General features: G+C 40.2%; 1 protein-coding gene across 2 annotated transcripts in view; it reads right to left on the bottom strand.

Annotated features, from left to right (window-relative positions):
* Positions 1-17524, bottom strand: part of Ubr3 (Ubr3 ubiquitin ligase) — a 452715-nt gene that overhangs the window by 84704 nt on the left and 350487 nt on the right. For both annotated transcript variants that reach the window (XM_090383419.1, XM_090383420.1), the window contains exon 29: positions 7159-7256. In XM_090383419.1, the coding sequence (XP_090239545.1) occupies positions 7159-7256 (98 nt within the window). The remainder of the gene's footprint in view (positions 1-7158; positions 7257-17524) is intronic.

Genomic DNA, 17524 nt, shown 5'->3' with positions numbered 1-17524 from the left:
GTCAACAAGCACAGACCAGGCTGAAAAAAATTCTACCTTTGAGCCTTGCACAATCTCTCCAGGGCTGAATTGATCGACAAGACTGTCATCATATACTCCCTCCTATTGTGTCTGCGCAGAATTGCAGACACTTTCACATTCAACCCTAACTCGCAACTTTTTTTCAACATTGACCCGTACTTGTTGAGTAAATCTGCAGATCTCTTACTCTTAATGTCTTGTCTTACAATTACTTACAATTAATGTCTTACAATTACTTGTGCATGTCTGCTCCAGCTCTAAAACTATCTTGGAACCTTTCATCTGGTCAATGATCACCAATATCAGTTCTGTCAGTGTCAAACCACCAGTGATATATTGGCTTATGTTACCCATCTACGGACAATTTCAATGGAAAAGGCTGGTAAAACTGAAGCATTTCTAAGGCTTTTGATCATGATTGGTATAAAGGATTTCTAAACAAGCTTCCGTCTTATGAATTGCCAAATGTCTTTGTGATTGAGTATCCAGTTTTCTCTCTTATCACTCACTGTGGTGATAGTAGATGGCTTTCTGTCTTCTAACTTTCCCATAATGCTGTTGTTTCCTAAGGTTCAGTTCTTTCTTGTAGTTTTTTCCTTTTGTACATTAATGACCTTGCAATGACTAAAAATATATAGTTTTGCTGACGCATTCCACCTTCCAGTTTGAGAACCTTGTGCTGCATGAATGGTTTCATCTTCTTGAATGTCTACCACCAAATCTTTAAATGCTGATCTCCAGGTAATTCCTCAACAGGGCAAAGATAACTTAGTTAATTTCAATCCTTATAAAACTCAGTCCTGTGTTATATCAGCAAAAAAAGGAGTCTGCTGCTCCTATGCTTATCTTCAATAACACTCAGATTTCTAGACAAGATCACATATTTCTATTAGTGGTTACCCCAACTTCTAATCTGTATTGGCATAAACACATCACAAATATTGCTTCTTCTGCATCTAAAAGACTGTTTTTTTTTTTTGCTCTCGGTGCTACTTTTCCTCTTAACAACTATTCACTCTGTGCAAGTTTTAAATCCACTCTACCATGGCATATTGTTCCCACACCTGGGGTGGTGCCCCCAAAACCTCTCCCACGCTTCTAGACTCCATTTCAAAAGATGGCAGTCAGATTAATTAATGATCCTTCTCTTATAAAGTCGTTCAACTCTCTCACAGACATTTTGTCTCTGCTGCATGCCCTTTCTATAGGTACTTCCATGGGCACTGTTCTATTCAACTGACATCTATAATTCCCTCCTCTCTTCCACACCAGTCCAAACATGTGCCACAACCAGTCAGCAGTTACTGTCCAACTTCAAACTCATAGAACCAAATTTTCTTCTTCCTCATTTATCCCTTCAAGTTTTGTTTTCTGGAAAAATCTTCCTTTGCATGTATTTCCTGAAAACTGCAACTTACAGCAATTCAAGTCTAATGTCAACAAGTATCATCTGTCTACATAAACGCTGTAAACATAGTTTACAGTGTTTACATAAACACTGTAAAGAGCTTTTAGTAAGCTTCAGCATCACTTGTTATGTATTCATATGGTTGCCTTTGCTTGAACAAAAACCCAAATGAGTTTATTCCATTGTTTCTAAAACAATCAACAGTTTGAAACAACTGAAAAAATAAGTCAACTAGATAAATCAATCAAATGTGCTCATTTCTAACATCAAGCTGCATGAATATTAATTTTGGCAATTCGTTTCAAGATCTTGGAAGTTGAAATTTTCGCTGTATAGCTAAGCTAGTTATCTCTCTAAAATGTCATTTTTAAGGTCACGCTCATGACCTTAAGGTCATATAAAAGGTCGTGAGAATGGTTTGTAAATTATATTAGTTACCAATCAAAATCATAATGCACTACACTTTCATCGTTATCATATGTTCCGTCGAGCCGACCGGGCTAGCCGAGTGGGTAAAGTACCTGCCCGGCAACCCAAAGGTCGCGGGTTCGATTCCCGCCTCGGGCTTGGATCAAAGTACTGCAAAAACTCCTTGGGAGGTGCAATATGGCCACAGAAGCCGATGCGCCAACAACTACCAAATCAAAAAAAAAAAAAAAAAAAAATATGTTCCGTTATAAGAATCAATTTTAAACGCCTTTGTGATATTTTTCTGAAGCATATTTCTGGAGGTCAAGACCATAAAACAATAAAAACAATTTGCACTTTCTGGTTTATTGGGCTTTTCTGTTACTGCAAGCAATTATAAACGGGTAGTAAACTCAATGTTATTGCATTTGTGAAAATACCAATAGCTGGAATTATGTGGTTTTTTACATTATTATGGCGAAATGTGTTTGCCCTTTACTGAAATCTTCAATCGTATAAAAATCATAAATAAATTTTCAGACTCTTCTCTTCATTCTTTTTTTTAAAGCTTTGTAAACTTGTTACTCCACGCAAATTGTGTTAGTTACAATTTGTGTATGCCGTTAAAAAATGCTTATGCATGCAATCATGAAATTTATAATCGAAAGAGAAGATTATCTTGGAAACAAATGCCTCTTGAAACATTTCTGAAGAAGACGACTCCTTGTGCAACAAACCAATGAGTTCCGAGCCAATAATGAGTGATCAACGAGTGTGCATTTCATCGATGATGAAGGATAAACATTCTTTAACATTTGTAAGTCGTAAATAATTCCTCTATTATTATAATTTGCTTGATTTTACAGGCTATGTTTTCATTTCTTTCGATAAATCAATCATTGTTTAAACATAAAGTAATTTCATTGTTGAGAACGTAACCCCTATTTTTAATCTTATGTCTATGGGAAATAAATTCCCGTATTACTAGCGTGCACTAGGAATGAATTAACTTGTAAAGTCGAGAACTACCGGTACATATAAAACTATATTGTTAGCGAGGGAATGGCAGTCCCTTTGAGATACATTGCATTTAAAATAATACAATATTGAATTCTTCTTCTTCTTTGGTCCTTAGCTGGCAGCTGGGGGAGGCGGTTGGCCACGCAACCAGTATGCTGCTGTAGGTGCCGCAGGGTTTCGGACTTGCTCTGTGATGTTCTTCCATACCTTACGATCCATGGCGTCAGTCCTGGCCTGGTTAAGGTCGAGACGTCGGCTCTTCAAGTCATTTTCCACTTGCTTGGCCCACGTTTTCCTAGGCGCGGTCCGTTGGATGCTCCATTGGGTGGGTCGTTGTCTCCAAAGGAGTGTGGATGGTATTCTGTTCGTGCCCATTCTACATACGTGGCCAAACCATCTAAGCCTTCGCTTCTGGATTTGGTCGGCAATGGTTGGTTGCTGTTGGCATCTGGCGCGGATGGTATCATTAGTGATGCGGTCGCGAAGAGAGATGCCCAAGATCTGCCGCAGGCATCGCATTTGGAATACCTCAAGTTTGTTCAAATCTAACTTGAGACAAATCTATGTTTCCGATCCGTAAAGAAGAATGGGCAGGATCAAAGTCCGGAAGAGTCGGATTTTAGTCTTTGTGGAAATGTTGGTCCTCTTCCACAGACACCATTTGAGCGAGGCGAACGCAGTGGCCGCCTGTCCAATTCTGCTGTGGATTTCCATGGTGGATGCAACTTTCTTCTCCTGGACCAGTGATCCAAGGTATTTAAAGTCCTGCACTTGCTCGATCTGGACGCCTTCGAGATAGATGGTGGCTTGCGACCCATCTGTTGTCAGGGCCTTTGTCTTACCAGCATTGATCTTCAAACCGTATGGCCGGGCAATGCGAGCAATGTCGTAGAGGATGTCCGTGGCTTCTGCGTCGTTACCGGCAAGGATAGCACTATCATCAGCAAACATCAGGTCAGTCACATAGTGATCCTTGTCATATTGTATGCCCTGTCTGTTTCTGAATGCTTGCCTCATAATGGCGTCGACCACGATGTTGAAAAGCAACGGGGAGGCTACATCCCCTTGGCGGACTCCAGTTTGGATGGTAAATTTCTCAGATAAATCGTTCTGGATGCGCACCTGGCTGGTTAAACCGTTGTATGCAGTTTGGAGGAGTGTGATGACTTTTCGAGGGACATGTTCAACCTCTAGTAGTTTCCATAAGGCAGGCCGGTGGACACAGTCGAAAGCAGACTTAAAGTCAATGAAAACAATGACGGTTCGCTGTCCACACCGGATCCTCTCCTCCATCAGCTGACGAATGGCAAAGATTTGATCACAGCATCCTCGCCCGGGTCTAAATCCTGCCTGTTCTTCTCGACTGGTTTGCTCGCGATGTTTTTGCAGTCTTGACTGGATGATCTTCATAAAGACCTTTCCGATGATGGAAAGGAGGCTGATGCCACGGTAGTTCTTGCAGTCCTTACAACAATGTTACCCCGGATGCGGTAACATTGTTGTAAGAGCTTGTTCCGAATAATATTCGGAACAATATTGAATTAATTGAATCAATATGTAATAACATATAAAATAAACAGATAAAGCTTTACAAAGGAATAAAATAAAAATGTATAAAAGTCTTATTTGAAACAGAAGATAACATAATAGAAGCAAAATAATGTTAAATATTGTGGATCGGTACGATAATGGCTTTCCTCCATGTTAGCGGAATTTGTTCAGTGCACCAGATGGTTTTGAGGAGTGAGTGTAGTCGGCGAAGCAGTACATCTCCCCCGGCTTTGATCGCTTCTGTGGTGACTTGGTCCACTCCTGGTGCCCTGCCATTCTTCAGGGATTGTATGGCTGCTTTCACTTCTTCTACTGTAGGCGCAACATCGATCATGGAGACCTCAGGGGGGTCGATTGAGAGTGCTGTTGCTGGCGGTCCCTGAGGTGGGTCGTGATTATACAAAGCTTTGAAGAATTCACTCCACCGTTGCAGGCGTTCGGATGGTGATCGCACGAAGGTCCCATCAGCATTCTTGATGCTGTCACTAGTCAATTTGGTCTTTCCGCTCAGACATCTGAGGGTGCGGTAGAGAGTGCGGTACTCGTTCTTGGATGCCGCCACTTCAAGATCGTCTGCCACTTGGTTCCAGTATGCTTCTCTTTCTGCTGTCATTCTTTGTCGGACTTCTCGGTTTAGCTGCCGGTACCGTTCGAAGTCGACCAACTTTGCCTGTTTCCGTTTGTCCACGAGGTCGAGGCACTCGTCTGATATCCATGGTTGCGTTTGATCTTCCCATGGCCAAACTTGCCCATTGTTTTTTCCCAACCAGATCTGTCCACGCCAATGTGGGCATTAAAGTCCCCTGCGAGGATGATCACTTCTGTCTGCGGAATTGAATCCAGCGTATGTTGGAGCTGGTTGTAGAAGTCATTCTTGGTCGGGTCCAGGCTAGTCTCAGTTGGCGCATAGGCGGAGATAATATGGGTCTTGATGGTGCCCTTGACAGTAAGGACTGCCAGGCGGTCCGATATTGGTTGGAAAGCGATCACACTACTGGTGGCCTGAGCATCGACCATAAAGCCCACTCCTGCTTCTCGTTTCTCACCACCAGAGTAGAATAGCATAACCGCTTCATTAGGTGCTGGTGGTTGGATGATCATCGTTCCAGACCCGGTGAGCCTTAATTCGGATAATGCTGCGATTGATATCTTGCACCTAAGTAGTTCTTGGGCAATGATTTCCTTTTGTCCAACGTGGTGCCCCGTTCGAACATTCCATTCGCCAATGTTAATTGTCCTTTTCGGCGTAGTAAGCTCATTGCTGTGGCCAGTGATCCACTTCACACCAGTACCCTGGGTCCCCAGTGCTGGCGCATCGGCTACCCCGGATGCGGTAACATTGTTATAAGAGCTTGTTCTGTGGCCAGTGGTCCACTTCACACCAGTACCCTGGGTCCCCAGTGCTGGCGCATCGGCTACCCCGGATGCGGTAACATTGTTGCAAGAGCTTGTTCCGAATAATATTCGGAACAATATTGAATTAATTGAATCAATATGTAATAACATATAAAATAAACAGATAAAGCTTTACAAAGGAATAAAATAAAAATGTATAAAAGTCTTATTTGAAACAGAAGATAACATAATAGAAGCAAAATAATGTTAAATATTGTTTTGCTTCTTCATTCATCTTCAGTTTCTACACTATTGGTTGATGTTGTTGTTGTTGTTTGTTTGTTTGTTTGTTATTTGGTTTTTAGGAGCATTAGCAACTAAGGCCATATTGCTCCGGAATATGCGGTGGTCATTCCCTGACCTTTCCGCATCCTCCGTATTTGGTGTTGACGGGCTCGAACCCCGGTCTAATCAAGAAGCGTGTGCTATGCACTGCTGCTCCTTCCCACCTGGCTACGGAGGCGCCCCTATTGGTTGAAGAAATGATAAATGAGAAGGAAAGAAGGGTTAGTTTGAAATAAAAACTATTAAAGTTTCATTCCTAGAATGAAAATTCTTTTTTTAGAATTGAAAAGATCATTTTTGAGTCATCCTGCATACTTTATTATTATTATTATTATTAGCAAAACACAAATAGTTCAACTGAATTAATAACTCTCAAACCATGTGAAAGTAAAAATGTTGAAATTCCAGCACATCACTGATTTGGTAACTACTGCAGTTACCATAAAAGTAAATAACAAAAAAAAAAACAAAAAAAAACAACCAAATTAATTAAACAACAAAATTCTACTTTCATCATGGTGAAGCCCCTTGGCCCTTTGTGAGGTTAGTGTTATGCTGCAGCCATGTTATGCAAAAAGAATAAATAAATCCATCTTCAAAGACAAAAGCAGACTCTCAAATAAGAAATAAACTGAAATCTTAAAATAACAAGAAAGAACAAAATCAAAAGAAAGGTCATATTTAGATAGTAAACTGCTGAAAAGCAGCCAAGCATTCACCGGTGCCCTTATATGACTTATGGAAGACCAAACTGAGAGAACTAACTAATCAACAGAAAACATGAACTCAAATACATCCAAAAATTCAGCCCTCTTCAGGCTAACTTAAAAAATTAACCATACAAATTGCAAATTTTGAGTTGACCAATGGCAAATAAACTTTTCTTTTGCTTTTCTTATCTGAAGGTATTATATTTAGCAACTTGAGTGGCTCTTCAACATTTTACGCCTGAAATTAATACCCCTGAAATATACCCACGTATTATTTTTAAAAAAAGGTTTTCTTTATATAGGAGTAAAACAATATGATTTTTTTACATCTTTATTAAAATAAATGAGTAACTTGCATACCTTTATCAACATTGAGAGGTAGGGTCAGCATCAGCTGTATCAAGAGAGCAGTACAGTCTCTTAAGAGTAGAGGTACTTCACTCTCTAAAAGAGCAAGGCTAAAAAAATGTCAAAAAATTGAATAATTTTGTAAAACAAATTAAAATTAGAATGTTATATAGTGCAGTATACATGACCTTTAAATGCCCTATAAACAACCTTTAATTATTAAAGGCAAAATTGGTTACAATATACCAAAATAAGTATGCACAGAAAGAGATAATAGAATAGGCATAAAAAACATCACCAGTCACATACCACAAGAAAAACATGCTGAAGTAGCTATAAGAAAGGTTAACAGACAACTGGAAATGCCTGACTATTTTCTCCTTCTATCCTCCATCCAGCTGGTATTTTAAAATTTGGTGATATAACTGGCTTTTCTTTCCAGAATGTGCATTCTGACTGCTTTCCATATATTATGCTGATAGCAAAAAAGGAGTGCACATTGAAAGTTTTTTCAATGAGCACTTTTTTTACTCCAAAATTTCTATACAAAGTTAGTTGGGTAGTTATTTAGAGATTTTATAATAGGGGAATCTTACCAGGAGAGGCTTAAATTCTGTCAGTTGCAGCATCTGGAGACTAGGCACCTGGAGGTAATCTGATTGAGGTGTACAAGGCCTTGAATGGTTTGAGCAGGCTCAATGCTGATGGGATACTTCCATTTGCTGAGATTAAGAACCTCTCGGGTTCTTAATCTCAGATTCAAATTGAGGAAAAACAGTTGTAGAATAGATGTGCAGAAGTTTGCCTTTAGCCAGCGGGTAGTTGATTGCTGGAACAGACTTCCATCTGTTCTTGTGGAAGTTCATAGCTTAAATAAATTTAAGGCAGTACTAGACAAACATTTGGTGTGACTGGATGGATGAAATGGGAAGGGGTTGTTTTTTTTTTTTTGTTTTTTTTTTTGCTGATGCTCTATAAGCTTTCCTTCTTGCATCATATGCCTCAACTAATGCAAATAAGTGTCTACTGCGATAAAGATGAGCCAATTCAAGTGGTATAATAAAATATAAATACAAATATATAAATAAAATAATTAATTAATATAATGCACTCTAAATTAAATGATATGAATTAATTAATAAGTTGTAAAACTGTGCATATATCTGACTTATCATCCGATAAAATCTGACTGAGCATATATGGTTCAGTTGGATGCGTAAAAGATAAATACATTCATTACTAAAAAAGACACAATGGATTAAAAAGGTGTCACAGTTTCCACACATAGAATGATTATTTGTTTCCAGCAGATACAAACAAACAAGAACTACTTCCTCCCAAAAAATCCTGCACAGACTAGACTGCCAAGGTGTAATTAGTGTCTTGATTTTATAGCTTATTTGTGGTGTGCTCATGCCATCATGAGAGAAATTAGCATTAGTACAGGCATATGATGTAAGAAAGCAAGTTATATAGCATCAGACCAAAAAAAAAAAAAAAACCCTTCCCATTTCACCCATCCATTCTTTCCAAATATTTGTCTAGTTCTGCCCTGAACTTATTTAAGTTATTGACCTCCACTTCAACAGATGGAAGTTTGCTCCAACTATCAACCACCCACTGGCTAAGACAAAAAATCTGTAATGGATTACATACTTAAGTACTGTATAGGAGACTAACAAGTGGATATCAATTTTGAGGCACTGCTGATCTGGCTATTGCATCGGCCAAGCCATTGCATCTGATCCCAATGTGGCTAGGTTATTATTGTTATTTGGTTTTTAGGAGCATTAGCAACTAAGGCCATATTGTTCCGGGATATGCGGTGGACATTCCCTGACCTTTCCGCATCCTCCGTATTTGGTGGTGATGGGCTCGAACCCAGGTCTAATCAAGAAGCGTGTGCTACGCACTGCTGCTCCTTCCCACCTGGCTACGGAGGCGCCTCCCAATGTGGCTAGGAATCCAGCAAAAGAGAATATCTAAGTCTGGCTCTGAAAAAGTATAGTATTTGATTTGCATCCAGTGTACCTGACAAACACTGGATGTGAAGTGCATCTCATGTCTGATAGAGCTTATAATATACTTTGAGAGACTGTATACACCATACACTTTTGTTATTAGTGGGCTTGGATCATATTTTTATATGATCCAAGGCCAGTTCTATTGCATGCAGCTCTGTGGTATATGTATCACATTCACAGGTGGTGCCTCCGAAGCCAGGTGGGCAGGAGCAGCAGTACGTAGCACACGCTTCTTGATTAGACCGGGTTCGAGCCCGTGACCACCAAATACGGAAAGGTCAGGGAATGACCACCACACATCCCCGGAGCAATATGGCCTAAGTTGCTAATTAGCATTAGCATTAGTAGAGGCATTTGATGCAAGAAAGCAAGCTTATGCAGCATCAGCCAAAAAAAAAAAAAAAAAAAAAAAAACTCCACTTCCACTTCACCCCTCTGTTCGTTCGAATACCTGTCCAGCTGAGCCTTAAACTTATTTAGGCTATCAACTTCCACGAGAAGGGATGGAAGTCTGTTCCATCAGCCAATCACCACCTGGCTAAAGGCAAATTTCCGCACGTCTATTCTATATCTGTCTTTCCTCAATTTGAATCTATGCCCTCTCAGGTGATTATTCTGAGCAAGAGGAAGAATCCCATCAGCATTGAGCATGCTCAAACCATTCAAGGCTTTATACACCTCTATCAGATCACCTCGCTGGTGGTGCCTAGTCTCCAGACACCGTAATTTGCAAAACTTAAGCCTTTCTTCGTAAGAGCACCCCTTTGTTCCATTCACTAATCTTGTTGCCCTTCTCTGTACTCGTTCCAGCAGCTCTACATCCTTCTTGAAATGAGGCCTCCAGACCTGTATACAGTACTCTAGGTGTGGCCTGACCATTGCCTTATACAAGGGAATAATCACCTCCTTATCCCTGCTAGAAAAATTCCTATATATCATCGACAATACACCATAAGCTACTCTTGCAGCCTGTCTGCACTGCTCAGAGAACTTCATATCTGCCTGACAACCACCCCCAGGTCCCTTTCATTCTCTACTACTGTCAGTGTAGTACCACATAGTTGATATGTTGCTCTGGGGTTGCTGTTTCCCATATGTAGTACTTTACATTTGTCATTGTTAAACTTCATTTGCCACCTCTCAGCCCATCTGCTCAACCTTTCCAGATCCTGTTGCAGCAGCATAGTGTCAATAGTGTCCTTGACAACCCTGCCAACCTTCGTATCGTCTGCAAACTTGGACATTAAGCTTGATATACCATCATCAATATCATTTATAAATACAGAAAACAATAATGGATCCAACACTGAACACTGAGGGACTACACTAATAACATTAGTCCACGATGAGCAGTGTCCACTGATTACCACTCTTTGTCTTCTACCCCTCAACCACCCCTTTATCCATAGCAGCAATTTGCCTCCAATGCCACACTGCTCCAATTTGTGCAGCAATCTTCCATGTGCAACAGTATCAAAAGCCTTTCTAAGATCCAAGTATATAATATCAATGTTATTCTCTGCATTCAGTTCTTTTGTGACTGCATCATAGTATCCAATCAAATTGGTCAGGCAAGACTTCTCCTTAACAAAATCATGCTGTGTCCAAGCTATAACTGAAGTCTTGTCTAGATGATCCTGCAGTGCTTCTTTAACCAGTGCCTCCATTAATTTTCCTGGAACAGAAGTTAAACTCACAGGTCTATGACAGCCAAATCCTCTGCTTGCACCTTCACGATGGTGGGACTGTTAGTAATCCTGGGTATAACCTCCATGCACAAGTACATGGTGGGTGACCACCCAGGTGTGAATCAACATAAGCAGGGGTCGAAGTGTGGGGCCCACACCACATGGAGGAATGCCGTCCCTCTATGTTACCAGACAGTACTAGGTGGTAGATGACTCTCATTACCGGTGAAATACCACCACTTTGCTTATTGGAGGCTTGAAGTGTGGGAACCCATGTTTAGTCCCTAGAGCTAAGTTCCGGTCAACCCTTCAGTATCTCTTCCATCATGTAGTATGATTGATGACTTTTGAGGTTATGATGAACGTCGTGGTGAGATCCAATATTCCTTACATTTCGAGGGTACAGCTCTAAAACGGTGTTCACAGGCCGGCCGCTAGTTAGTACACCGGACCAGCTAGTGTATAATCTTGCTACCTCTAATCTGCCAGATAGTGACTGGAGGGAGTCCAAGTAGTGTGTATGCGGGGAGCATTGTCGAGGCCACGTTATGTCAAGGATCTGAGTATATTTTTACCATGTATACGCCATATCCAAAAATTTCATTACTTCATACAGCATGTCCCACCCACTTTTCCTTACAATTGAATACACCATGAATTGTCAAACTAATAGAGCAAGCTTATCTGCGAAAAGATCTAAACCTCCCAAGCACTTCCCTAATTCATTTCACAAATATACGTGGTCTCAATTCTAATCTCAAAGGTGTCCATTTCCACTTGCAGTCTGCCAAACCCCATGTACTTTTTCTGACAGAATCTCAGTTATCGGTTCATTCAACTACTGCTCATCTCAGATGCCCAAATTATTCGCTGTATGATTCCTTTCGCCTCAAAGGTGGTACTTGTGCATATGTCTGTTCTGATATTCCCTGTCAGAGATTTGGCAATTTGGAATCTCCTCTCTTTGATCTTCTCTGGCTTAAAATTTCTCTACCTCATTGTGTCAAATTCATCTGTTGTCTCTACCGTTCTCCCAACTCCACTAATCACTTGGAGCTCTTTGACTTACTCTCTTTGCAACTTTACTTTCTCCAGTCCAACTTTCCTAACAGTGAAGTAATTTTCCTTGGTGATTTTAATGTTCACAATTCCAGCTGACTTCCGTTTTCTAGTCACACCGACCCAGCTGGTCGAGATGCTGAGGCTTTTGCAATTACTAATGACCTAGCACAGATTGTTTATTTACCTACAAGAATACCGGACAATCCTAATCATACAGCCAATACGCTTGATCGTTTTCTCTAAAACAACCCTTCTAAGTACACGGTCGAAGTGAGAGGTCCTTTAGGCACTTCAGATCACAACTTGGTGATTGTCTCTTCTTTATCTCATGGCTATTCCCAACCTCGTGTTGTTTGGCATTAAAAAGTAAAGTGCAGCCATTATCAACCCACTGCAGGGTGGAAGCCTCCTCAACAATTCATGCTGAGGGAAATGGACCATAATCTGCCACGCTGGTCCAGTGCGGGTTGGCAGATCGACCGTATTCAGCAGGCAGGGGCTTGAACCCCGGTCTACTCAAAGAGCGTGTGCTACTGCACTCCCGCTCCTGCCCACTCGGCTACGGTTGGCATTACAAGAATGCAAAATGGGATGACCTGCGAGACTTCTTTTCTTCTTTTCCTTGGTCGGATTACTGTTTCAAAACTTCTGATGTTAACGTTTGCTCAGATCGTATCAGTGAAATTATTTTTGCAGGAATGGAATCCTTTATCCCACACTCCACTTTAAAATCTCGTCCTTTATATAAACCTTGGTTTTCCAATAAATGTGCTAAGGCTGTTCAAGAGAAGAATGTTGCATATCGTAATTGGCTTGTTTCTAATTCTTCAGTTTCATTTTCTGCCTACACCAAAGCTTGCAACAATTGTAAAGCAGTTATTAATCAGTCCAAACTAGAGTTTGAACACGCTAAGAGTAGAAAACTTGCTTCTTGCCCTAATGGTAGCCGAGCATTCTGGTCTCTTGCCAAAGCTATTTGCCGCAACTTTTGCCCATCTCTGCTCCCACCTCTGTCCAAACCAGATGGTTCTGTTGTCACTTCAGCCAAGGATAAAGCTGACCTTCTAGCATCCCATTTTTCTTCCAACTCATGTATTAATGATCTTGGTAAAACACCTCCCACCATTCCCAACACGCTCCATCCAATGCCTCCTGTGGTCTTCCGTCAAAAGGATATCAGAAGGATTTTGATGAATCTTGATGCTAAGAAAGCTCCAGGTCCTGATGGTATTTCTCCACTTGTTCTCAAAACCTGTGCTCCTGAACTTACTCCTATTCTTTGCCGCCTTTTTTCACTTTCTTATTCCAAAGGTGTTTTTCCTTCTGCTTGGAAATTTGCTCATATCCAGCCAGTTCCTAAAAAGGGTGATATTTTCCTTATTTATTCATTCAACTGCCGTTTTCTGGAACAACCTTCCTTCATACGTATTTCCTGAAAATTACAATCTACAGAAGTTCAAGTCCAATGTCAACAAATATCTTCTTTCGTCTTCTCAACCTCCAACCCAAGCACGGTACTAAGTACTATAGGTTCTAATACCTCTCGTGTTTGGGGTTCACATAAAAAAAAAAAAAAAAACCTTGTGTCAGCCTTTGATCCTCCTTTGTGAATTGGGGTCACATTTGCACATCTCCAGTCTGTGAGTACCTCCCCTGAGTCCAAGGAAGCTCTCATAATTATGGCTAAGGATTTGCTTACTTCCTTTGCTGCCTCCTTTAATATAACTGGACCATCCACCCCAGGTGCCTTTCTTGTGTTTATCTTCAACAATTTCTCCTCCACTTTACTCTTAGTTATTACAAGATTCTCTAGCTTACTGCCAGAGTTGAATACACCTCTGGCATTCCCCTCGCTGAATAACTCCTCATGTGTGAATGTCGATGCAAAATATTCATTTAGTTTGTTAGCTACCTGAGCAGGATCATCAACAGTTGACCCATCAATATCAAGTGGACCAATCTGATTCATCCCCTTCCTTCTAGAGTTTACATAAGTAAAGAACTCTTTGCTGTTTTTCTTTGCATCCTTTGCCAAAGATTTCTCACAATCTGCCTTTGCCTGCCTAACCTCCTGTGAGACTTGGTTACAGACCAGCTTATACCTATCATAGGCTTCTGTGTCACATGTTAATTTGTATGTATCCCATGCATTTTTCTTCTCTGCCATATGTCTCATTAGTTCATCTAACATCCATTTAGGCCTAAACCTTGAACAATATTTCTTAGTTGGTATGTAAAGCCTAGTAGCTTCCAAGATAAGTTCTTTGAATGCTTCCCATTTTGAATTTGCTGTTAGTAACATCATCAGTTGGTCCCACTGTACAGAATTTAAATACTGTCTCAGTCCATCTTAGTCGCCTTTACGAAAGCAATAACCCTTCCCTTTACCCTTAATGGTAGTTACCTCTTTGAGTAAATCCCACTTCAGCACACTGTGATCACTACCACCTAGTGGTTCATTTATCTGCAGGTTCTTAATGCATTTAGAATCACTACTGATAATCAAATCAAGAGTATTACTCCCTCTAGTTGCCTCCCGAACATGCTGATGTAGAAAACAATCATCCAATAAATCCACAAAAGCCTTGCTAGTGTGTGAGTGACCAGCCCCCAAATTCCAGTCAATATCTGGGAAATTAAAATCCCCCATTATAAGACTCTCTGATTTACTGGCCCACTCTATTTCCCTGTACAGTTTCTTATTATACTCATCAGAGTCATTAGGCCTATAGCACACTCCTGCTCCCAATTTTGATCTCCCAATGCTTATGTCACACCAAACTGACTCGACACTGCACTGTCCAGCGATGTCGAGTGGGTTCACTTCCTTGGATTTTATGTGTTTCTTAACTAATAGCATAACCCCTCCTCCCTTCCTATCCTTTCTATCCTTTCTGTAGACATTGTACTCCCCAAATTCCAGTTCTGCATTCCTTATATCTATGTGACACCACGTCTCTGATATCCCAACAATATCTGCCTTTGATGTTTTGAGCAATACCTCAAATGCATCAAATTTATTTACTAAACTCCTAGCATTGGTGTATATGCAAATATATATATATATGCTCCTAAAAACCAAATAACAAACAACAACAAACATTCACAGGGAATCTGATTGAATACATAAGCAGACCTCACAGATAATTCAGATTTCCAGCTATCTGTAGATACTGGCAAGAAGTCAGAATACTCTGTGTGCTGCAGAGTTGCTGATATATGAATGGAGATGTCTCAGCTTTCAGCCAGCTGCTAAGAGTAAAGTAACAAGATAGAAGGTGCATACTCCAGAGAGAAGGGGTTTGCTTGAGTGAGGTGGATACATTATCCAATGAAAATACCATACTTCCAAGTCATGTCACATACTTTTTCCGTGTCAAAGAAAACTGACACCAAGCACTTGTGCTTTATGCTACAAGACAGTTGAAGTCATTTGCTTCCAAGTCCTTATATAAGCAGCTAGTCAGAACAAAAAGGGTCGTAATTGGTAGAAATTAGTAGGAAGGTGGTAATTAGTGTAATTATTTGGGAATTTTAGGTCCTTTTCTGGCTTTGGAAGCACAAGGATGTATAAACTGCATCAAGAATCTAGAAAATAATCATCCTCAGATTTGATTATAGAGGAAAAGTAACAGCTCTAGGGTACAGGAAGAAGCTGTTTTATCATCTCATATTGTACATCATCTGGTCCTGCAGTTCTGCTGCATGCAGCAGCAAGTGTGCTTACCAATTTCTTTTTGGTAAATGGTAATTTCAACATTGCTTAGGGAAAAGTTGAGCTTCTCTTTATCTGCTTGCTTCTTTAGAACTAGGAACTGGGAAGTAAAGTGTTGGCAATTTTGGCAATGTATAAATTGCAAATGGCATGGATACATTTAAAGGCTATAAGATGTTAAATGTTGGTGTCATGCTGAAATATTCCCCAAGCCCAATTCTGTGCCATTCTTGCAGCTTTACATTCTTGGTTCCACCACAGCTTTGGAAATTATGGCAACTGGAAGAATGTTTTTGGAATCGCAATTGCTGCTACTTGGACTTGATTAAGCCGACAGGAGCACATGCAAACAACCAACAGAATTTAATCCCATTATAATTAATTCCTGCTGAATTGTAAGAGGAATAAATTCTGTTAGTTGTGAAAATGTGCTCCTATCTGCTTAATCAACTTTAAACAGAAGATTCTAGACGGATGACAGGGTTGTCTTCTCAATATAGGGATTCTCTTACACCTCCCATGAAAGCAGAGTAAGCAGGGAAGGGGTGCAGATGAAGAGAATGTATCGGTTGGCATGTGGTTGGTTGGTTATTAGGAGTTTTATGGCGCATCAGCATCTAAGGCTATTGTGCACCAAGTCTAAGGTAATAAAATATAAATATATAGGAAATATGTAAAAATATAAAATAACATATCTAGTTAATATATTATAAACAAATATATGGCATAAAACATTTATAATATATTAAAGATTAAAGCAATCTAAATAAAACTATATAGATTAATCAGTTGTAAAAATCTGAATACATCTGACACATTTTCATCATCCGATAAAATCTGCCTGAGTGTATAAGGCTCAGACAGATGGCTAAAACATAAACTCTACTAAAATATGACAAATATTATTTATATTTGCTTTATAATGTCTACACACAGGACAATCATCAGCCCTCAACAAATAAGAATGCATCAGGTGACAATGTCCTATGTGTAACCGAGCAAGGACTACTTCCTCCCAGCAAACCCTGCACTGACTAGAAAGTAGGGCAGCCATTCCAAGATTCTTGCCAACGCACATAATTTTTTGAAGATTACTTGCTTGCAGTCTGTATAAGGTACTGACAAGCAGATGCGATTTTGTGGCATTGCTGATTTTGCTGCTGCATCAGCCAAGTCAGCACTTCAAAGTCAAATATTATACACTCTGAAAGGGTGTATAATATTTGCTGCACCCAACATAATACTGGGTGAGTGCTTCTCACATTGGATAAGGCCTGTAATACACTTAGGGAGTCGATATATAACATGCACCTTTGGTACTGGTGGGTTTTTATGTGATCCAAGGCCAGTTGTATTAGTTCTGCAGTGTATATGCTACATTCATACGGAATACGATTGCAGATTGTTTTTCTTGGAAAAACACAAGCAGTTCCCGCGAACTCTTCAGACTTCTAGCCATCTGTATAAACTGGCAAGAAGTCAGGGTATTCAGTATTGTGTGCTGCAAATAGTTGCCGATATATACATGGTGATGTGTTAGCATTCAGCCAGCTCCTAAGACTGAAGTCACAAGATGGGGATTGTATATTCCAAGGAGGAAGGACTTGATGGCTCTATGATGGATTGGGTCAAGCCATTGGAGTACAGAATTTCTAGCAGAGGAATAGACTTGGGAACTATAGTCAAGTTTAGAGCAAACAAGTGCTCAGTATAGACAAAATAATGTGCTTCTATCTGCTCCCCAGAAGTTGGAGGAGATAGCACTGAGCATGTTCAAATCTTTCGTGCATTTTACTCTGAGCTGACAGATATGGTGAAGGAATGTCAGCTTTTGATCAAAGATGAGACCTAAAAATTTTGTTTCTGCTAACCACAGGAATTGGATTCTG

This window comes from Mastigoproctus giganteus, chromosome 10 (genome assembly GCF_048544385.1).
Source record: "Mastigoproctus giganteus isolate SK-2022 chromosome 10, ASM4854438v1, whole genome shotgun sequence".
NCBI lineage: Eukaryota > Metazoa > Arthropoda > Arachnida > Uropygi > Thelyphonidae > Mastigoproctus > Mastigoproctus giganteus.
This window is presented reverse-complemented; position numbering and strand designations above follow the sequence as displayed.